The sequence below is a fragment of the Pelodiscus sinensis genome, chromosome 1, assembly GCF_052426305.1.
Source record: "Pelodiscus sinensis isolate ZL-2025 chromosome 1, ASM5242630v1, whole genome shotgun sequence".
Lineage (NCBI taxonomy): Eukaryota > Metazoa > Chordata > Testudines > Trionychidae > Pelodiscus > Pelodiscus sinensis.
The window spans coordinates 107,430,536-107,454,411 of record NC_143052.1 but is presented as its reverse complement, the minus strand read 5'-3'; the positions used below and the strand labels follow the sequence as shown (position 1 = coordinate 107,454,411).

Genomic DNA, 23,876 nt, shown 5'->3' with positions numbered 1-23,876 from the left:
ACAACACAAAGATACGTTAGAACTCGAAGCATGCTCAGGACTCGTGCACCCCTATATTTGACTCGAAGGGTAGGAAGGCAGCCTTAGGGTGATCAATCCTTTAGCCGGGCAAAAAAAGATACGTGCCCTCAATACACGGAACCTTCTTCGAACAAAGGGGTTGAGGGTCGTTTATAACATAACCTGATATCCGGTACCTTATTAGGGTTAGTTCCTTGGCCGGGCCTGATAGGCTGGTAATGAGGTAACGTGAAATACTGCCCTATAGGATTTCTCATGATACCTGCCTGATGGCCCCGTGGATAGTGCTGGGTGTGGGCATGGTTAGTGTGCAAGGCAGTTGCGTCTTATCTCCCTATGCCTACCTCCCTGCTTTCAAGGACTGGTCAAGAGAGTCTTATTTATCTCTTGCAACTTGTGTTCTATTTTTTCATGCTCACCTCCCTGTTCTATGATGCCTACAAGGCCAAATCCCGTTTTACAGAAAGCTGCATTGTGCTTCCTATGCTTCTCTGAATATCTCACAGTCTGGGTTTTCTGTGAGGGGCCTTGTGTAGCAGGATGGGCTATACGCGAAGGCCATGGACAGAAAAAGCCTGCTTTCCAACACCCACCAGGCCAAGTACCTGGGGACTGGCTCTACCTATAGACTCATATTCTGTCAGTCTCCCTGCCTCAAGCTTGGGATGTCTTTTCTGTCCATCTGGCATAGTCTCCATTTTAAGTGGAGAGTACCCCCTTCTTGTCCTTTCCCTTGTGCTGACACTGGCATTCCATCTCTGTCTTCTCTGATGCTGCAACACCTCCCTCCCCTCCCCCATCTGCTCTCTCTCTCTGTTGCTGTTATTCTTCAAGCTGCTGAGTTTCCAGATGCACCCATTTTCCAGCAGCAACGTCTCCTGTTTTGGCATTTGGGCTGTCCACCACTCCTGTTGCAGTGACGTACTTTGGTTTGGACAGAATACAGTTGCTGCTTCTGTCAGCCTCTTTCCTGTTTGTTTCTGGAGTTGGCTTCAGGATTCTGTAAACTTGGGCTATTCTGCTGCTGCTCGTTAGAACACAGCAAATGTACTGGCTCTGCTTTTATCTGGTCCCTGGTTCTTAGCTGCCTTTCTCTACGTAGCTCAACCAACCAGTTTTTCTACAGCAGTTGAAAAATGCATTTTCCCCAGTCTTTCCTCTATCTTTTTCCTAAGCAGACGATTGAGACTTTTTTCTCTGTGCTTTTCCTGTCTAAGTAGGTTCGTTTCACAGCTGTTGATACTTAGTGATTTTCAGTTGCCTCCCTTCCCAGTTATTCTCAGTACAAGACAGCCTGCCTAAGCAAGCTTCTCTTGCCTTCTCTTCAGAGACTGATAGGGGTGAGAGCCCACAATTGTGAGTTACCAGGCAGTTGTTCCTGTGCAAATCTTTTTTATTCTTATACTAAAATAGGATGGAGAAAACATTTTAAAAACAATAGAAGAACCTACAAGCATGGCTATCAGAGTTCATCCTTCAAAACCCCATGCAAGGGGTTTCCTTATCATTGTAGGGTCAGCACAGATTCAGCTCCAAACAAGTATGCTCATGACATGTTAAGTCCAACCTTTATATAGTTCACAGGTCTTTTAACTGGATAGAGAATAAGAGCAGCGACCTGTGACAGACGTTAGTCACATTGTGTAATGCACTACTGAAAGTTGCTTAGATACAAAGATGATTAGCATGATTTAGGAACCTATCTAGAATAGAATAGACTGGAGTGATTTTCCTCCTTTCCTGGATCCAAGCTGATATCTTCATGCCTTTTTCCTACAGAGGCTCTGTGGCAGGGATGGGCAAGAGGCTGCCAGCAGGCCAGGTCCAACCCACCAAGCCACTGGATCCATCCCGTGGCTGCCTTGCTGGAACCCTTAAGGCAGAGAACAGCACTCGCTTTAAAAAGCCCACTGTTCTCCATTTTGGATGGCTGGGGAGAGAGGATGGAGACTTCTCATGCTGTTCCCGCCCCCTCCCCTAGCAAAATCTCTTAGCTTCCATTGGCCAGTCTTTCAGTTTCTAGCCAATAGGAACTGAGCATTTTTGCTGGGAGCAAGGGCAGTATAGGAAGCCTTCTCCCTCCCTGCTCGTCGTCCCCCCCATGCCCAGAGCGGAGCCGCATGGAGCAGCCTGCAGCAGATGGTCTGCCTCAAGTTTCTGCTGGTAAGCACCTCCCAGCCAGAGTCTGCCTCTGACACTTTCTTCCCCCATGCTCTGCTCCCCTCCATATTCCCAAACTCTCTGCCCCCTCCTACGCCCAAACCAACCCCCTTCCAAATCTGGCACCCCAATCTCCTGCCCCAGATCACAATCCCTTCCTACCCTAGGTCACATCCTTAAACCCTTCATCCCAGTTCCAAGGTTGCCAGATGGTTTCAACAAAAATACCAGACACACTTGACATTACATCACAATCTACATTACATCTTATTTAGAAAATACCAGACATTTATATTTTTCTCATTTATATTTTCTCAATTTGTTTCCCGAAGAGAAAGCTCAAATATTGGACTCCAGTTCAAATCCGGACACCTGGCAACCCTACCTAGTTCCCTGCCCTAGGTCACAACTACCTCTTTCACCCAAGCTCCCTCCCAGACCCCGTTCTCCCTCCTGCACCCCAATCCTTTATCCCAAACTCCCTTCTGCTCTCAGCCTCCATCCCAGACCCTGGAATTCCTCCATTAATATCCTGGAAGAGTGCAGCCCTCGACCACTTTCCAAAATCTTGGAGTGGCCCCTTGTCAAAAATTATTGCCCGACTCTGCTCTGTGGCACCTAACTAGATTCATTTGAAAGTTTACTTGAAGGTGGTAGAGCAAGCATGGAGGCAAGATAAAAACAAATTGATTTAATGGGACTAGTGTGGCTGTCTGGTCCCATTTCTCATGTGTTCTGTCACTCAAAACTTAATATCTTCAGGTTGACCAGTTTTTCTAACATACTGTGATTGTCCTAGTTGGCTAAGATCGTCCTCCTGTTTGCCAATTGTAGTGGAGCTAGGATTTTGTCTAGCTATTATTGCTATCAACTAGAAGGAAGTCTGACCACCTCTTGCCATGGTCAGTTTAAGAAGGATCTACAAACTGATTTTTGTCCCCAAATGGAAGTAGGGCTCAATGAAAAAGCTTTCTGTGCCAAACACGCATAGCTTGTTTTTGTTGAACACAACATAAATACCGTTAACACCATCAACTTTTATGAATTTTCACTTTATTAATTATTTATCAAACTGATTTTCTACAGTTGTGCAGAGCACAAAATGCATCACAAGAAAGGGTGTTTAACATCATTGTAATTCTGGTTTTAAATCCATCCAAACTCCTCTTTTCCTTTCATCTCTTCCTCCAGGGAAATTGGAATGCCCACCCTCAGATGTGTCCTGCTTCTTCCCAGTCAGGCTGTCTGATATTTTTTTTTAGCTGTCTCGTTACCTTTGTGTGTTCAGCCAGCCAGCTAGCTATTCAGTGCTGACAATTATCTGATGCTCAGTGGCCTAGATCTGCCAGTCCTTCTGAGAGCTGCATGAGAGAAGGGTGAATGAGAGAGAGAACAGGGCTTCCCAGCAGCAAGCAGCTGGATGAAACAAATGTATTTAATTTATCTGATAAAGCCTCTCATTGTACAAAATACTGGCCAGGAAAATAGTACTTGGGTTATAATGCAATCATTAAAAAATATTACATGTTGAGTTACCCTTCAAGTGTGGATCACCTCTTCTTCATTCTTAGTCCAGTCTCTATATCCTGAATCACAGACATAAATTAATGTGTTAATGAATTAAAATGTTAATAGCCAAAGGTAACTGAGAAATTTCTCATTTCTTACTATGATGACTCTTCCTCCTCTACTCTTTTGTACTATCATTTCATTTATCATCCTTTGATGCTGGTCTGATTTGAAGTTATAAACCCTTTGGGAAAGGGATCTGGCTATTTAATCTGTAAAGTGACTCATACGCCCCTATTTATACTGAAGCTGTCATTGAAGCTACTATTTGGAAGTGAAGTTCTTGATTCAAGGCAAAATTCACTATTTCCTCCCATATGTGAATGCAAAGTAGAGATGAGAGAGGCTGGGGTAGTTCCTGACAATATGGTGTATATATGCAACTATTTTGATCAACATGGTCTTGACATTTTGGATGATTGGACTTAAACTGCTATCTGTGAGGAACTGTTCCAGGACCTGTTCTAGTAGTAAATTTTGATTTTTTTCTGGGAGAGGTGGGGTAGAGGGAGTGGACACACAAGATCTTCCTCTCCTAGCTGCCTAGCTATGTCTTGTAAACGGCCTTAAACTATTGCCTTCTCCATCATTTAAATCACTGCACACTGTTTGACCTCCAGTCTTAGTTGTCCTTCAGCCAAACTATAGTAATTTGAGCTAACTCTTCAGTCTTCCCCAAACTTGGAGTCCCTCTTCCTGTTTGGTAAATGTGTGAATAATTGCAACTTAAAAGTCTGATACTGAAGCATAATACATGCAAAATCAAGTGTTGGTGCATCTAGGGAATTGTCTGGCTTTCAACTATGTATGGTACCCCACATCAGTAGCTTCTAGAATGCTTACTCTTCTTAGCTGGGGATGGTGCACATATCCTGTGCTAGTGCCATCTCCTTGCCACCCTTGGTGGGAGTCTTATTTTATTGAATGTGTACCAGCTTTTAGTAACTGTTTATCTTTATTGCTTCATGAACCATTCTTCCACTAAAGTGGCTGCTCTTTTGACGCCCAAGTAGTAGCTTATTTGTGCTGTGTGTGTAATTAAACTTTTTCCTTTTCAATTGCTTACATTCTTTCACCTCCCTACAACTAATCTTTGGGGACTTGTTTCATACGATTTTTGTTTCTCCCTCTGCCACTTTCCTTGCCATGCAGAAGCAGTTTTGCTGTTCTGAAATGATTGCAGGAAGCAGTGTCAGGCCACAGTGGAAGAGCTGCCACTCAGATGTGGTGAATGGTGGTTTCTGATAGAGGTGAGATTAGTTTGGAAACCACCAGCAGCTGCAACTCTGAATGGCAGTGCTGCTCATGCAGCTTGGCCTTTTGCCTTTTGGCTATGGCTGTATAACCCCTGACAGTTCAAGAAACCCTTCGCTATTGTAGGGATGAGGAGTGAACGATTTCTGGACACAGTAAACAAATATTTTGGTGGGATAGGGGAGTGTAAACTTTTAGAGCTGGAGATGGTGGGGAGGAGTTCAGAAAGCTAGGATTTGAGGCAAATTATAGAAAGCGAAAAGGACCCCTGACTTGGGAACTCACTCACCCATCGGTCTGCCAGCACCTGACTTTCCCATTCCCCAAACTTTCTGGATGTGCTGCAAAGCTTATCCTTCTTCTGGTGTTATGGAAAGGGAGTGATCAAAGTGAGAGACTTGCTGGATTTTTGTTCATATCCAAATGATTGTTTCTGTTTTACCTTGTATTGTGTATGTCGAAGGATAGGTATGTATAAAAGGCTTATATAAAACTAAATTAGCTCATAAGAGAATACTGTCAGCCAGTGTAAAAGGGCGCAGGTCCAGTGAAAATACAGCTGCACCTGATCGCACCAATATAGTCTGAGCCAGATCTTAGCCCTGTTGCTCAAGGCAGTGTCTTTTGGTACCGGACAACAAGAACTGAAACTTTCCTGAAGCAAAGCCCCTGTAATACCCGAGTATGGAGGGTGTTTGGGTGTTGGAGAGGGGACGAGGTGAGAGAACACACCAAAGTTTTGGTCAGTACTTTATTTAGCCTCCGCTGGGGAAAGGTAACTGGAATAATTCCTGTGGTCTTCATTGCAGCTAGTTCTTGGAATTATACTAGTTCTTGCTTTGGGTAACAGCACTGGTTATGTGGATCAAAACTGCTTTCCTTTTGACTGCAGTAGATTCTATAAAGCAACTTTATAAGTTTGTTAAAGTAGCATGTTGACTAGCTTCTATATAGTAACTTTTTTACAGCATGCAGTAAATGCTGACATCTAATATAAATTGGTAAGAGAATTATTACATTTAGGGGAACTCAAGGAATCTTTTTTGGCATTCCTAGTGTCTTTTTGTCTGTCTTCAGTTTAGCAATGCAAAGCAATAGCTAATGTGTGTTTTCTTACAGTGCCTCCAAAGCCAGTACATCTGCAGAATTCCTTTTTATCCACTGCACACCAAACCCCTACGTGTAAAGCTTTACCTACTGCACGAACAAGAATGGAGGAAGTCACACCTACCTCTGCTTCTTGTGTCTCAAAAGAAAAACCCAGAAAAGTGTCCGATCTCATCAGTCGTTTTGAAGGAGGCAGGTAAGTCACTTGCTTTCTTTTAAAAATAGGGGGCTAAGGGAAGGGGTTTAAGGGCAACATCATTGTGCATGTTACCATAAATAAAATGGCAATAAACTTGTTATAATACCTGTCCCAAGAAGTTTCGCTGGTTCTGTATACACGCACAAGGTCAATTTCTCTACTCAAGATATATGTGAATATAAATTGGAAAGAAAAACGGGATGGGGGTGGGGGAGCTGGAACTGCCATCAGAAGAGAGGTAAATTTTAAGTGAACACCATCTCAGACACCTTCATTTTAAAAGCAGATCTACAAAACAAAAACAAACCCGGGGTAGCTCTTTTGTTTAAAATTTCGCTAAATGATCATAGATATTGTACCGTGACCTTCCAGAAAGCTGTCAAACCTGAGACTGGGCCAATGCTGGAAGCAGCAAAAGGTGTAGCGGATATAGGTGGCATTGGCCTTTCCATATTTCAAGAACATCAGTATTGTGAAGGAACATTTCCTATATGAATATAGGACTACGGTACTTGTACATCGCCAGACCACTAATTTAAGGTCAATGTGCACACGTGCATCAAGGGGCAGAATTTGACATTAAGCTTAGGAAATGTACCCTAAAACAGCAGCAGTCCAGTACTGCAAGAGGAGACTTTATTGTCTAGAAAACCAAGACTATCACAGGGATGATGAACTTGATCTATGAAAGAAAAAGGAGCCTCTCGGATATTGGAGATCACCTCTTTCTGCTACACTACAATGACAGCTGCTAGTAGGAAAAAGGAAATGTAGAGTTGGAGGATTTACAAGAACTTTCAGTTTAGTTCTTCCTCCCCTGTCTCTGTTTTGTTTTGCTTTTAAGCATTCTCCCCCAAGTAGTATTCTCAACATTCTTTTAACAGGATGGTGTCTTTAGAAAATCTTCTCTTACTCTTGCATCAGCTTTAACAGTTATCTGGTGATTTATTATAGGCCTTGTTTAACAAGAGAGAGAAAATGCAGTGAAGCTGCAGGTTACAGTGTGGGTTAACTGACTCTGGTTACATCATGTGATGAATGTTCACCCAGCCTTCAAACGGAACTGTTTCATTTTTGGTTAAGTAGGGAAATAAAAGAAATCAGAGTGTAGCCTTTAAGACTTCCATCCCTCCCAGCTTCTTCCAAAGTTTTATCTTCTAGAGAGAAACGAGACCTTGTGCATCTCCTTGATGCAGAGTTGGGTGAGAGGGAGGGGGGAAAGCTAGGGAACCTGTTAACCACCCTCAAATATCAAGGTCTCCTGGCTGGTAATTACACAGGTAGCATGCTTTGGTAGCCATCCCCTTCAGATGGGGAGGTATGTTAGTTCTGTCTTTTGGGGATGTCTGAATGGTTTTGAGAAGTCAGTACTACTTTTTGCAACCAAAGAGAACTATTAATATTATGCTAACAACCTATTATTCCCTATTTACAACATTTGTTCTTTTCTTTTACAAACCCAGGGATTGTCGTACATGAAGAGATAATTGGTCTGTCTAGTATTCAGTCCCACACACTAGTCTGAACTGGACTCCTAGAGCTTTGCTAATTCTCTTTTGACAAAAAGCCTCCATAACATGCCTGCAAAATTCTGTGATATATTGTGGGCTGTGGAAAGAGATGTTTTTTCATAACCTCAGGTGGGAGGGTGGTACTGCTCTAAAGCAGGAAGAATAACTGCCTCGGCAAATGCTTTGTTTCTCTATACCCAAATTGTGCAGCTGTGAACTGTAATTTGTGATTGTGAATTATAGTATTAGGTTTTTGTTAGCGTGCACAACCACAAATTTAATAGAAGTGAGGAAGAGTTAAAGTTATTCTTAACTATATGCAGCAATGTTAAAAAAATGGCATGAAAGAAACAAAATGAACCTGCAGGAAGTTACTTATTTTTATGAGTGACAGTAACACAATACACAATTCACTGAGGTTTTTAAAAGGGGATACTTTTCACAAAACAAATTACAGTGTGATTTAGATATGTTTATATGCTGCAGAAAACCAAAATCGAAGTGTATTCTTCAAGCCACCAATAAACCGGCTGAGTCCAGAATGTGGTTGTAATATTTATATTAAGGAGGAGTTATATGATAGTAAACCTGCTGTTTCTAACCCTTCTAAATGAATTGTGCAATGGAATTAGTGGTCTTCCCATGTTGCGAACAATGCAGTAGAAGGACTGTATCCTTTAGCACTTTTTATGCAAAATAGTTCTGGAATGATAGTTCATTAAAACATTTTTTGCTTAACAATGAATTGCAAGTAAAACAGTAACATACAAGTATTCCTTTTCATCCCAGTGATTTCACACTAAAGTAGTCAAATTTGCTTGTATAGAGTGTCTTAATGTTAACAGTAGCCTAGAGTAGTAACCTTGAAAGAATAGCACAGAAAGATCAAATTCAGGGCACACACTAGTGTTTGGGATTGACCTGGAGAACTGATGAGGCATGATGAAAAAGGCAGCCTTCTTTCCTCTTGATAGTGACAAGGATCTGAAAAGCTGACAATAAATAAGTTGACTTACCTGGGACTGGACTATCGAGCTAAACATATAGAACTATAATAGGAATATAAAGCTTCAATATATTCTGGCAAAGTAAGGAAAAGAGAAAAATTAAGAGTTGCACTCTTGAGTGTAGCCATGGGAACAGTGCGGTCTAGGGACAGAGCACTGCACTAGGATTTGAGAGAGATCTGGTTTCTGGTCCCAGCTCTGCTGCTAGCCTGCCGAATGAGCGAGTCACTCACTGCACTTCTGTCTCATTTGCTCTAGCAGTACAATAGAGATGATAATACTTGCTCTCCTTTGTGATATGCTTTGTGTTTTACTAGTGAGAGGAGTGTAATATAAGTTATTTTTTTTAACAAGCAGATAACGGACAGCATTTTAATTTCTAGAAAGATGTATACTGTTGTCTCTGTGACTTGTTGGATTAAGTATGACATTACACCTTGGAAGGCCAATGTTCGACACGTTCTCCAGAACTGGATGTTTCTAATATTAGCAAATTAAACAGATTTGAAGTTTAAAGTTGCTCAATACAAAAGCCCTCCTAAAATCAAACACTTTTCTAATGTTGCCCTTTTTTTTCTTCTTATCCTTTAGTCCCTCAAGTCCTAGTGATTTGAAGAAAGAATCCTCTGTTCTAAAGGCTGCTAAAGCTCAAGGAAGATTTGTGTCAGCATCACCTCAGCCAAAACTCCTCTCCCAACACCCACTACAAAAGCAGGGAAATAATACAGATCAAACTCAGGTTGTACAGAAACACACGGTCAATGGAGTAGTAGCACAAAGCCAGATGGAATGCAATGCCAATCAACTATCAGATCATAGCACCAATACAGCCACACAAGCTACAGATATTACAGTCAACAGTAACTTAGTAAATGGGGAAAGAGAAAGCACTACTACAGACTCATTGCATACTATAACTGTCTGCACAGAGCAAACTTTTGACAGCTGCAGAACTCCAAGCAGGGATACACTGCTCCCTTGTGAAAATGAAACTGTAGAAATTAATACTAATGTAGAAGAAAAGCCGAATGAGGAAAAGCAGAATGAGGAACTCAGTAAGGAGGATGAGCATGTAGAAGCAAAGGTAAAACTATATTCTGTATTTATTTTTTTGCTTATAACCATACCTGCTGTTTTTCCAGGTTTTTCATATGAAGATATTTTTTATAGAGCCATTCAAAAAGGAAAATTTTATTTTTCTAAATTTTAAAAAATTGTGTTCAGCTCTACAAATACAATAAAGAAAATAAAACAAAAAATCTTTCAACAGTAGATAGCCTTTAAATGTGGTAGTTATGAAAATGCTGAATGCTTTTAACCTGTAGAAATACACCCAGGATATGCACTGCACAATGATATTATGTCTGAGTGCACCAAAACTGGGACTCCTCAATGATCTTGAATATGGAAAATGTGGCATTCCTCCAAAACTGGACGGTGAAGGAGAAGAGAGAAGGTGTTTTTGGAAAAGACTAACTGACCTGAACTTGCATGTCTATTCATGTTTGTGCTATGAAAAAAGGTGGAGGAACAAATGGTTGAGTAGCAAAAAACACTGTTAACCCAGCAGTATCAGGACATCTGGAGACAGAATTGGCTTGAGAGCTTAGCCTGTGTATAATTGTCTGAACAAATCTAGCAAGACAATAGCAAGCCAGTCGGATGTCCCAGTTAAACAAAAGGAATAAAGGCATACATTTATCCCTTCCTAAAATCCCATTGAGGCCAATGGAATTAGACAGGGGATAGATCTGAGATTCCTTACTAGGGACTTCTTAAAAGGAAACAAGTAGGGGAAAGTGAATAGGCGTTGGAAAATGTAACTGCAAAAAAATCACATCCTGATGCAAAATGCAGATGACTTTGTAGTCCACGAGTCACTGTATTGTAACAAAACCACAGCCATCTAAATCTGTGAAAAACAAAAGGAAAAAATTATGTAGCACTTTAAAGACTAACAAGATAGTTTATTAGGTGATGAGCTTTCCTGGGGTAGAACCACTTCTTCAGATCATATTCTGAAAGTGAATTGGCATGACCATATATAACAAAGGAATACAATGAAGAAAGTAAACCGATTATAATCGAACAAATCAGCTACTAGAATAGAAGGTGGGAGCAAGGGGCAAAGAAGAGACAAGGAAAGAGGAAATAGCTTATTGTAAGTCAATAAGTGGCTAATCTGGAGTTACTACGAATATCGAAAGGTGGGGAGGCTGTCTTTGTAATGTGTAAGGTAATTGGCATCTTTATTAAGGCCTACAGATCTGTGTGATTGCCACTTTGCTGCATAGCAGGGTCACTTGGAAATTCAGGGGGATGAAAAGGATAGAACCAAACTGTCGGTCTAGAAAGCATAGCCCCCTAACTTTTGCGATGAAAAGCAATCTCTGGCAACCTAGGGCCTGCCATATGCACTTGAACATTGCTAATTCTGTCTGTCTGTCTCTCTCTCATGCGTGCACCCACCCATCTGTGTCTGTCCTTCCCTACTTGTTCGTTTGCTATAGGATTATGTATTTTAGCAGTGGTGGATGGAGGCTCTCATGGGTTTGCAATCATGCTTTTTTTTCTCTTGAGTATTTTGTTCCCATGAGTTTTCTTGTGTACTTTGTGATGGGTTTTCACTGGACACTTGATTTTGTATAGGCGCTGATCCTGGGTGTGCAGATAGAGTGCATGGGAAAGGTAGGTCTCACATGTGAAGTGTTGAATACCGTAGCCAGTGAATGGGAGGTTATATTTCTTGCTGATACGAGCAATGTTAGGATCCCATCTGTGTGTAGGCCTGATAGGACTCCAAAGCACCTTTGCCCTGCCACACCTTCTATTATATTTATTTACTGCCTGTCCTCTGATGCCTTTCTTTTTATGGGCACGGCTAGGTTAATACAATACACTTCTCAGGCAGTGCAGAATGGGAATCCAAACTATGCAACAAGTGCTGGCAGTACTCACAGGAAAAGGCAGAAATGTGATGTTGTCAGAACATAAAATACAGGAAGGAACTGGGCAAATGCTTGGAGAAAATGCTAACGAGAGCAACCCCATCTGTGCCTGCCCTTGGCTTCCTGGAGAACCAACAGATGTTCTCTGTCCTAATCAGACCAAAAAGAAAAGATGTAATATTGGAGCCAAGTACAGCTAGATGCACTAGCTTTTTAATGGCAGTAGAATAAAGAAGCCACAGTGGTTAAAATCTAGAACCGCAATACCCTCTCTCAGCAGCATTCCACAGACAGTCTGTACGTTGAACCTTTCTAATCCCGCACTCTTGGAACCTGACTGGTGCTGAACCAGAGAATTTGCCAAACCATGGGAGGTCAATATTGTCTAGCACAGTGTTTCTCAACTTTTTTTTATAAAATACACCCTCCCCCCCCCAAAATACAGCCGGTCCCCAAGTTACGAACACGTCTACTTACGACCGTTTGCACTTACGACCAATGTCCCATTAAGCCTATTACAGCCAGTCCCTGACTTGCAACCACACTATCCGCACTTACGAACAGCACAGTCGTATTAAAAAGCATGTATTCCCAACTTATGAACAAATCGAGTTACGACCAGGTGTTTGGTATGTAACCCATTCGTAAGTCGGGGACCGGCCGTAATAATAATTATAAGTAGCCCCAGTACCTACAGTTTTCCAGACACACACAATTTTTTCCTACCATTGTATAAACAACTTAATCGTAGCCGGGCGGGCGATGAAATTTTTGGGTTTAAAAAGTACAAAAATAATAAAGCGCTGTAAAACTTAAAACAAAAATTCAGTTTTCTCCAAATTTCAGTTGTGTTGACGTACCCTGACATACCCCCCAGACTCTTCTTGAGTATCTCTAAGGGTACTCGTATCACTGGTTGAGAAACACTGGTTTAGCAGCATTACCAACGCTTCCACTGCTTACTGGGCTCTTAGCTCAAGTTTACCCCTAAATATCTTCTAACAGTACAGAACCCTGAGCACCATGACTGGTAACGGTACATGCACTTTATGGGACCACAGGAAACTTGAGCACACCTATGATGAGTGAACAAATCTCTGGCTAACCAAAAGCATGCCAGACCACGGATGTTGCCGGACTAGAGAGGTTCAACCTGTATTACGTTAGAGATTACAGCAGTTTCTCTTCTATATATTCATTTGCAATTCGCACAAGACTATCATCCAGTCCTGCATACAGACTTGTTATCTTCTTCAAGAAGCAGAATTACTCTGTGAAAAAGCAGATGTAAAAGGAATTGCCCACACACACACATGCACTAATTTAGATATGTAGTTGCTGTTAATGTCCCAACTTGACAGCCAAAAAGTAGAGCAGGAGAGTGTGTGTGTGGCCTAATGATTAGTGATAGCAGTAGATATCAACGTAATTCTGTGGCTCTCTAGGGGAGCAGTGAAGAGGAGCCACAAGTGTTTGACGGTGCTTCAAAGTTGTGGCTTGGGCTAGGGTTGCCAACTATCTAATTGCACAAACCCAGAGGCTTGCCCAGCTCCCTGTCCTGCCCCTTCTGAGGCCCTGCCTTGCTTACTCCATCCCCCTCCCTCTGTGGCTTGTTCTCCCCACCCTCATTCACTTTCATCTGGCTGAAGCGCGGTTGAGGTGCAGGCTCCGGCCAGGTGGCACTTATCTTCATGGGGCTCCTGGTCAGTGGCGCAGCAGGGCTATGGCCCCAAACTGCTCCTTGAAGTGATCGGGACATACCTGCAGCCCCTGTCGGGGAGGGGGGTGGGGAGGGCTCTTCATGTTGCCCTTCCCTTCAGCAGTCACCCTTGCAGTTTCCATTGTTGGCAATCCCCAGCCAATTGGAGCTTTGGAATCATCTCTGAGGGCAGGTACAGTGTGTGGAGACCCTCTGTCCCTCCCTCCAAGGGCCACAGGGATGTCCTTGTTGCTTCCAGGAGCAGCATAGGGAGCCAGGAAGCCTGCCTTAGCCCAGCTGCACCTCCGGAGATTAGTAGCCTAAAATCTCCTGGATTCGCTTCAGTAGCCTCCTCCAGGAGTTGGAGCCCAATTTCAGGAGACTCTTGTTGAAATCAGGAGGGTTGGTAAACTTAGCTGGAGCTCAGTCCCTGATGCCCATCCTCCTCCCTATGTTTCTAAGCCTTAATCACTATCTGTAGCAATGAACCTCCCAGCCCAATCCATTATGTCTACATGGCTGTTTTTAGCACAGTACCATGCACCCCGCCAGGTAGGGTTGCCAAACTTTCAGGATTGACCTGAGTCTCCTGGATTTGAGATGGATATTTAATTAAAGGTATAAAACCTCCAGCGCTGCGTTCAACCAAAACTGGATTCTCTGTGCTAGCTCCACTGTGTTCTTGGACGGGGGTGTTTGTTGCTGCAATATGTGTAAATATATCGAGAGAGGCTCACAGCGGTAGCAGATAAGCAAGGAGACTGAAGTAGAGACAGTTGTGTCTCGTCTAGACGATAGAATGATATTTACCAAGTGGTAGGCCTACATGTAACACACCTTGGGGCAAAGAAGGTGATTTAATCAAGTTAAACAGAAGAGGAAGGAAAGTAGATTACACAACAATAGTTATGTTACGTCTAGATATTCATGTTTCAATATTACCCGGAACAACCACAATGTGTAGTTTATTTTGAAGTGTTAGTAACTGAAAGTATGAGGCTAAGGAAGCTACAGAGACACTTGAGAAATTAACACCTGGAATTCATGAACATAAGTTGTGCTTTTTTCCTTCAGAAACTCGATTAAATTAAAAACGGACAAAAAAGTTGTATCTAATGAAGTAGCTTCTTAGAGGCATCTTATGTGGTCATGAGAATTGCAAAAGGCAAACAAGCACATCCGTTGGACAGGACCTGTCTCTTTCCAGTGGCAATAGACCTATAGAAGTACAATTGGGGCACAAGCAGGCATGACACTGAAAAAACAATTTAGTCAATTAACAGCATCCATCGATGGAGTGATGACTTTGCAGAAAATACCCAAGAACAGTTGATGGGGGAAAAAAAAGTTAATATTTTTGCTTTGTTTGCTCAACCACAGACATAGTTAACCTAGTTCCACTTCTGTGTTTTCTGAAATTTATGAAAGCAAGTGCAATAGTTGAAGTACTTTTATTTTGCTAAGAAACCCCAACCTAAACAACCAGAAAGGAGCCACTCCTAATCCTCAGATTTGCAGAGGGTGAAGGTGGCTGTGCAGAGATGGGAAACTAAATGATTTTTCACCAAGCTTTGGCATTGAAGTTGAACCCTGAAATATGAGGCCTTCAACATTAGTGTAAAATAATATTGTAAAATCCTGGGCAGTGAATACATTATTTTAGTACAATGTGTTAAGATGTGTTCTGACTGCACTTACTATCACAGTAAAGTCAGGATGGTTATCCTATGGGAAAGTGTTACAACGCATCTTTAAATTGCTTGATAAAACAAGGATTTTTCTCTTGGGTAAACAGTTTGTAAAGGGCGCGTCTTCATCGAATTTAGCATACAGGATGAACGTACGTGGCAAATACAATGCACAGAACCTAGCATTTCAAATTAGAAATGCCAATATGCTAGATACGAAAGAGAAAAATCAAAGGATTGATTTTAAAAAAACCTTTGGCTTTGTAGATGCTGATTAGAAAAGTGAGTTTCAGAGATATTCCCAGACTTAGAGATATCAGACTTATTTTTTTAGAGTGATCAGAATTCTATTAAGAGAAAATATTAACTAATTTTTCTGGATTGTGGTCCCATTTTGGTGAATACTTGCTTGGAGTGGAAAATGAATCTCCAAATACCAATTGGATTTGAAATCTGATCACAGTAATGGTTAACTCCATTCCAACCTTAGGTGTTTCAGACACAAAAATCTTAGACTTGTCAGGTAATCACATTCCGAAGACCAAGTTTTCAAATCCAACAAACCAGGAATTTTGGCTTTCTGTTAATGACTTCTCTGTATTCTCCTTTGATCAAGCAATGAAAATGCCTTTTCCACTTGCTCTGGAGTTGAGTTTTAAGCAGTGATTTTTGTGAAAACTAACTATATATATTGTTTAAACTTGGAAACTAGCAAACATTGATTCAACATTGCATGGCTATGCATTTTGAAAGCAGCTCATTCTTTTCACTCAAATCATATGGGGACTGAACATGCCAAAAATCCATACAATCAAATTATAGTTTTAAAACCCCGGTTAGATCTATGTATATAATTAAGCTATCAATATTTAAAGTCACAGAACTGTTCATTCTTGTGTCCTTGAATCTAGTATCAAATACAAAAATTAGGTTCTGAGAAATCACCAAGTTTTAAGATGGCAGTACTAAAAGGTAGAGAACCACTGTGTAAATGTCTACTTGTAGTCTTTGCACAGCAACTTTGCTGCTTTGAAATATATTCTTAAAATTCAAGAAAAAGTGATGAGCGAAACATCCTTGCTTTCTGAATAGATTTATCTAAAAAAGAAAGAAAGATTTGAGTGCATCCAGGATGGATCAGGAAAGTAACGTGAAGCCATAATTCGTTATTGAGAGCTAATTCTGAGAACATCTTGCCTGTTCCTTTTCTCAATTCTGTAGCAGATAGATCTGACTAAGGCATTATGGAATTACAGGTTGTAAAGGGGTCCAAACAAAATGATGACTAGACTTGGCAAAGAGTTGTTCTGTTAAAGCTCAACAGGTTCCATAAAGGATTATTTTAGCAGCAATAAGCTCTTTACAGGATGTAAGGGGGTGGGGGGAAATATCAAGAACTGCAAATAACACATGACAACAGATCTTTAAAGAGAAGATCTTAAGACAATTGACAGTCTTGCTACATCAGTGCCTTCTGTAAATGGACTTTTTTTCCCTAAAATATGAAGGCTGAACAATACAAGAATGCCAGAACTGGATGAGAGAACACTTTGGGAGAAGTGTCCCATTAGAAGTAACTGAAGACACCCCTCCCCCTCCCCCCCAAAAAAGTCTGACACATTTTGAATGTAATGGAAAATCAGACTCTGGACTACTGTGTTCCAGCGAGATTAAAATCAACTGTGTATTTTCAGTAAGCAAAGCATTTGTTTGACTTGTGGTTTTAGTGGCATAGCTGGAGGCTACAATATTGAAAATACCGAAGTATCAATCCCAGAGGTCATGAAGGCTGCAGATGTGATGTGCTTTTTTCATGTGTGAAGAGGGAGGGGGAGTTTCTTCTAAGACTGACTTTCTGCCAGAAAAGGTCCTGCCTTTTGCCACACTTGTGGGAGAGAGAATGTAGATCTTCTTTATCTGTGTCTCCCTGGTTCTGCAGATTTGTCTTCCCCAAAAAGGCAGAGTGCAAAAACTGCTGCATTTTCCTGAGGAAAAATACTCAGAATGTCATCCCTGAATTGTGCATGGGGGTGTGGGAGTGATGATAGTGTCTTAGCTAGTGCTGTCACATCTTCAAGAGTAATAACGTATTTATACCCTTTCTTGAAGGTGGGTAGATGTGCAAAAAATTAATACGGTAATATTTGGCAACTTGAGGAGAAGCTGAAGAGTAAATGAGGTGTGTGTGTGTGTGTGTGTGTGTGTGTGTGTGTGTGTGTGTGTGTAAATAACCTTGGGTACTGTTATATCGGACCTCTTCTTCCCCCTCCCCCCTTGAAGGGAGGCCTGGGCAGAGGGTCTGGGGAGGGTTATGATACAATGGTTCCTGTAAGAAATGTAATTGTGGGGTGGGGCGCTAAAGGCAGGGTGCTGGGCATGGGCGGAGGCTCAGAGCAGAAGGCTGGAGGCATGGGTGGAAGCTCAGGGAAAGGAGGCTGAGGGTGTGGAGGGTGCAGGACTCAGGGCAGGGAATGTGGGAGAGGGGTGTAGAGGCTTATGGCAGGGATCTAAGGGTGTGAGGGGTGCAGTCAGGGAAGCTGGCTAGGTGAGTGTGTATGGGAAGAGTCAGGGCAAGGGATTTTGTGTGCGCAGGGGATGGGGGTTGGTTTACCTTATATGGCTGGTGGACAGGTCCCTATTCTGCTGTCCCTGCCAAGGGAGCTGGGGGCTGGCATTGTGGGGACACTGCTGCAGGCAAATGCCAGTGGTGGTTTGAGAACTCCCCTGGCCTGCCGCTCCATTCCCTGGCTTCTTCCCGGGATTGCTGGCAGCCAAGCATACTGGGGACTGCACGTATGCTACCCAGCATCCAGCGAGAAAGGGGTCAGCAGGACAGGCACGGACACACTAGGAGCCCGTCTGGGAGTGCATGTGCCTCCTTCAGCGTACCCCCATCTGGCCTCCTTTAACTAGCCTGCTCCACCTGGCTGCCTGCCGCTTACTGTGCTGCATGGGGTTGCCAGTGCCAGCCTGGAATGGCACCCCTCAACCTACAACAGAGCATCCCAGCTGTCTGACCGGAGTGGGGCACCGCCTGACATCATTGTCAACTCTCATGATTGGCATCACAAGACTCCTAGTACGTGGTATGTGTCTTAAAGCCAGAGGTTCTGGGATGAAGAGATTTCCTGAGAACATCAGCCTTCATTTAAATTAAGTTTCTAGCCCGCTTGGTTGCCGAGAAAAGCTTGAAAATGTGGATGGAGCTAGTGCAACTTACGCGCTCAAACAAAAGTCAATTAAAAATATTTCAACTGTATTGTATTTTTAAATGTTATTGCTGTTAGGACACTCATGATTTTTGAACATTTGAATTTAGCAATAGTGATAACAAATAAAATAAATTATACATACTCTGTATTTTTCTCCCTACCCTTCAGATGTCACTTGTATTAGATTGTAAATTCTTAGAGGGAAGGACAATGGACTAAAGGAAAAAAATCATAGTCAATATCCCCATGCCGTCTGGCAGATTGCTTTGTTGGTAAAGTATTGATATTAGTTTACTTGGATCTATAAATTTCAGTAGAAACTGCCTCAACTTGGGATGCATTCATACAAGAAAGGTTATTTAAATTCATCGGATGTTTAAATCTATTGCAAGATTACGAAAAAGTCTATATACTGCTTATACTTTAATCCTGGAAGTGCACTATTTAAATCTCTGCAGGCTTTTTCACATCACATCTTTAATGTCTGAGTTCAGGCAATAATTCAAATGCAAATTGTTTTTTTTTCTTTTTGTACAATGAGTCTAAAGGGGAGGAACATTCATATATGTCTGTAGTAAGTGTGTGCCCAAACTATATAGAATACATATTTTAGTCTTCATCTGTAAACTAATGAAAAATGTACAATTGTGTCTGATGCATGGATTTTGCCAGTTGTGTTGGATGAAACAGGAAAGGTGTTCTGGTCTGGGTGTGGCTAAATATTTTGAGAAAGTGAGCTGTTAAGACTGAACTCAAAAGTTATCTATTCTAATTTACTGATGGGATAGATACCTCCATAGCAGCAGAGATGAGTGTCCATCTACTATAGTAGTGGTTCCCATCCTTTTGGTGGCCAATAGCACACTGATATTTTCAGAAGAGTGGCGAACGCCAAACATTTTTCAAGGCTTATGTTGTATTTGTACATTAAATAATATGAAAAACAACATTCAATATTACATAACACAATTCTGCATCAATTAAAAGGGGGATGTCCAAATGTTGAGCAAAAAAGCACTCTCCCCGAAAAAAATCATGGCACCTTTAAATCTCACACTTCCCATCCCCACCATGTCCCACTATCTGCTGCCATGTCTCCTCCCCTTGCTCCATCAGCTCCTTTGGTGCCTGCTGCCCCCCAATCTCTCACCCTCCTCTGCTGTCCTGAATCTTGCCCTTCTCACTGCCCTCAGCCCTCCTGAGACCTGCCCCCCTCCACCAGCCCTTCTCTCCCCCCTGTGTCCACTCCTCCAGTAGCCCCACTCTGATCATGTGAGCTACCCCTCTTCATCCCCTCTCCTAACACCTCCCTCTACAAACCTGCCCTGCCTCTCTCCTCTGATGCTGGTCCCTCCCCTGGAGGTGTCTGCCCTTCTGCTTCACCCCTAGAATCTCCTGGCACCTGTGCCTTCCCTTACCCCTGCACCATCCTGGTGCCTCCCCCTTCCCTCACTGCCCCTGCCCCTTTTGCCCTCTTTTTCCCTAATACCCACCACCTCACCAACCTCTGCCTTCATTCTCCTCATGCTCCTGTGCCGTCATATGTTATTTGCTCCATTCCCACCTTCCTCATGCCCACCCCTTCTTTCAAGCCTTCTCCCAGCACCTCGCCATCCCCCCTTTAGCCTCCAATGCCCTTACCCTCTCCTCTCCCAGCATCACCCTGTCCCCCTCCCACTGACACCTCCCCTCCTGCCATTTTTCTCATTGTCTCCACTTGGCTCCCTGGAATTTGTCTCTCCTCCACACTGTCCCTTGGTGCGTTCCCCTTTCTTCTCTTGACCTGTCCCCTCTCCTCAGCACAAGCCCGTTCCTCTCCCCAGCCTTCCCCCTATTTTTCCTGCACCCCCACCTTCTGCCTTCCAGTTTTAGTCTGTGATCGGGCCTGGCCCCAGGTGCTTCCGTGACCCCAGACCATGTGCCAGGACTGGAGCTGGGCCATGCTGTTTTAAAATTTAAAGCCCCAGGCTGCGACCTCATGGCACGCTGGGTGTCTTCCCTCTCAGTTGTTGCACAGGCATTTGAACATGCCATGCATGTGTTCCCTCAGATGTCTTGCGTACCTGGCACCTTCCCCTCTCAGCTGTTGCCAGGCAGGGTGCACGAGATGATTGGAGGGAGTGCGTGCCACCGTGCAACAGCTGAGAGGGGAGATGCTGGTTTGCAAGACATCCGAGGGAGCACATGCGCAGTGAACAGCCCGCGCAACAGCCGAGAGGGGAGACGCCTGATTCGCAAGACATCCGAGGAAGCCACGCCGCACATGTGCTTCCTTGGATGTCTTACAAACGAGCATCTCCCCCCTCAGCTGTTGCGCGGCAGCATGCGCGCCCTCCGATAGTCTCGCACAACCCACTTTGGAGACCAGTGTTTTAAAACACCGGAGTGGGCGCACAAATACCCTGGTGGGCACCATGACGCCTGTGGGCACTGCACTGGGGACCCTTGTACTATAGGGTCCAGAGAAGAGAATGTGCGATGCAAGAGGGAGGCGAAGGTGGTTCAGAGGAACACGAGAGGTAGGAGAAGACTAAAAGAGATGGGGAAAATGAAACCGTTCAGGACGAGACTAATGAGGATACAGAGGAAGAAAAGTGAAATATAAAGGGAAAAAGGAGGGAAAATATAGAGGCAGGAGACATAGGTGGGTGAGATAGGGAAGGAAATGAGTCAGGAGAGAAACCAAGGGTGATGATCCAGCAGAAAATCAGAGAGGATAGAATGGTAGTTTCTCCTGTTAAGAAACAGCTGAGTAGCCCTGAAATGTTTTCACCCTTTTGGTTGTAGGAAGCTTCCCCTTAAATGAGTAAAAAGCACATGGCAAACTTTTTAAAAATACATTTTAAAAAGCTTTATTTTTAAGTCAGTCTTAAAAATAAAAATGTTTGAGTATCCTAACTCATGATGGTTTTAATGTTTTGTATTGACAATATCACTGTTACTTTTTTTTAACAAGTCTGTTCTTTTAGCTGCTTGCCTTTATTTATGTTCTGTAATACATGCAAATATACAAATAATGTAGACTTAAATAGTACCTTGGAACTATGTAGTGAAATGGTTCATCACACATGCTTGGGGAAATGGTTGGGATTTTTTTTCCAAATAATTTTTGCAGTAAAAACAAGCATCTTCATAGCCTCTAAAGTCCAAATGTGAGTCTTTATTTGTAATTTACCCTCCTAAACTATAGCATCCTGTAGTTGTTTTGGGCTCTGCAGTGCTTCTGAGAGTGTGGAAACAGTAAGAGTGCTATTTTATAGGTGTCAGTGATATAACTGTCCTTATCTGGGAAAGCAGATTTAATGGAGATTATTGTCAGAACACCTACTTAAGTCTGTAGGGAAAAGTTTTGGCATGGAACAATATGATTTCTGGCAGTCCTGAAGCTTAGGATAGAAATATGTTACAACTGTTAACAGATACTGACATTTATAAGGCTGGTAATTAGATATGTGAATCACCTTAGAGAATGATGCTTACTGGTTATGCTTAACCTGGCCCGGCCTACTCGGAGTAGTTTGCAAATCTGGTGGCCCCAGCCTGGTCAGAGCAGCCCCCCCTTCACTGCCGTCCACCCCTGTTTAAGTGGTTAACCAATTAAACTTAACATTTAACCAATTAACTGATGAAACAGGATTTTACATCCCTAATGATAATAGCATTAAAGCTTGCGTGAGTGCTACCAAAACTGAGCCACTAACAGGCTATCTAATAACAGCAATTGTACTTCAGTGTTTCTCAGACATTTGCAAAGATGTCTGTAGTGTGTGTGTGTCTGTCTGTCGGTCTTAGTCATGCAAATGTGTTTTGGAAAATTGATAGCACAAATTACTTACTCAAACCCTCCTCTTTATAAAAGATTTACTCTTCCGGATAGGTAGTAGAAACAATAGTATAGATGAAATACTGGCTCCATAGAGGTATTTTCTTGAGTACGATCGGTTTTCACTCCTTGTGAATAATGTGAACAGCCACAGAACCACACATCTGACAAAGTGGGTCTTTGCCCATGGAAAGTTAGGCTCCAATAAATCTGTTAGTCAGTAAGGTGCCACAGGACTACTTCTTGTTACTTGTGAATATTGGAACTGTATAGCTTTTTTCCCATGGAACATTCTTCTGTTGGAGAATGTCATTGCATTAAATTCCAAATGTTGTGGGGAAATGCTGTGTCCTCCCTCAAGGTGCAATGTTCAGTTTCAAGCTTTTTGTAATAGAGCATTTCAATTTTTTTCTTTTAGAATGACTCCATAACAGTCGTTTTCTGCTTTTTTAAAAGGTCACATTTTTAAAAAGTTGGAACAAAATGTTTCTATTGATCTGAAATATTTATTGGATTTTCCTGAACAAATTTTAACAAATTTGTTCCATTTCACAATGGCGGATGAAGGATTCGGAATGTTGGAATTTCCCAGAAAACAGAAAATGCATTTCCTAACAGCTCTAGTAAATACTTAGCTCTGGCTAGCCTGTTTGTCTACATAAAATGTTTGTATGATAATTTTGAACAACAAATAGTCAGGCAATGAACAGTCAGTTTAAACTATATTGAAAGCAGGAAAAAAGGGTTGAATTCATCTGTTCAAAAAACAAGTTAATTCATCCAGCTCTGGAATATTAATAGTAATTATCAAGACACTAGTTGAATAAGTGGATAGAAACCTGGGAGTAGGGAACAGTGAGCGGTCTGGCAAATACCTAGTAATACAAAACCATCTGCACAAACAGGAAAACTCTTGCATGTTTTTTGTTTGTTCTGCACTGCTTCTGATTTTATCCCACTCTTGATTTTTACTTCCTTTGGGAATTTTACTTCCTTTGGGAATTTGTCACTTTGGATTAGTTTGTGTTTGCCTAAAAGAGTTACTAATTAAATGTTGAATATGAACTGAATTACACTGAACTATTCTGAGAAAATATTGTGTGTATGTGGTTTGTTTTTCCTCAGGAGACAGATGAACAGAAACGTCACAAAATTGCTGATGAGCTTTTGCATACAGAAAGAGCCTACGTCAACCGACTTGACCTCTTAGACAAGGTGAATTTTGTTTTAAGTAGTGCTTACACTGCAGTACGTGTGAGCTTTATCTGTTTGTAAAAACTATATAAAGATACTGTGGGTTTTGTCTTCTGCTAATCCTCTCAATTTAAGCAATCATTTGTAACAGCCACTTCTTTTTCTGTTTTTAAAGCATAATGTTTGCAAAACATACCAGTTCCTGACAGACAGAGAAACTGAATTATTATGTTTATGTAAAACACAGCATGAACAGTAGAAGTGCACACTTTCATACCAATGGGACAGTCTCCAAGAAACCTCTGTACTCCATTCATTTCTTGGTTTTTGCTGAAATTGCCGGCAAGGGTGCTAATGTATAGTTGTATGCATTTGATGTAATCACCTGTGCTCTTAGCCACTGAATAGTCTGCCTGGTAGAAATTTGGTGTCTACTTACTTTAGCCAGCTTTCAAATAGTGACCTAAAAGAGAAACATCCCATC

General features: G+C 42.2%; 1 protein-coding gene across 8 annotated transcripts in view; it reads left to right on the top strand.

Annotated features, from left to right (window-relative positions):
* The window catches only part of FGD4 (FYVE, RhoGEF and PH domain containing 4), a 180,247-nt gene that overhangs the window by 120,437 nt on the left and 35,934 nt on the right, over window positions 1-23,876 (top strand). For all 8 annotated transcript variants that reach the window (XM_006114387.5, XM_075940356.2, XM_075940334.2 and 5 more), the window contains exons 3-5: window positions 6,124-6,307; window positions 9,420-9,912; window positions 23,324-23,413. In XM_006114387.5, coding sequence (XP_006114449.3) covers window positions 6,124-6,307; window positions 9,420-9,912; window positions 23,324-23,413 — 767 coding nt within the window. The remainder of the gene's footprint in view (window positions 1-6,123; window positions 6,308-9,419; window positions 9,913-23,323; window positions 23,414-23,876) is intronic.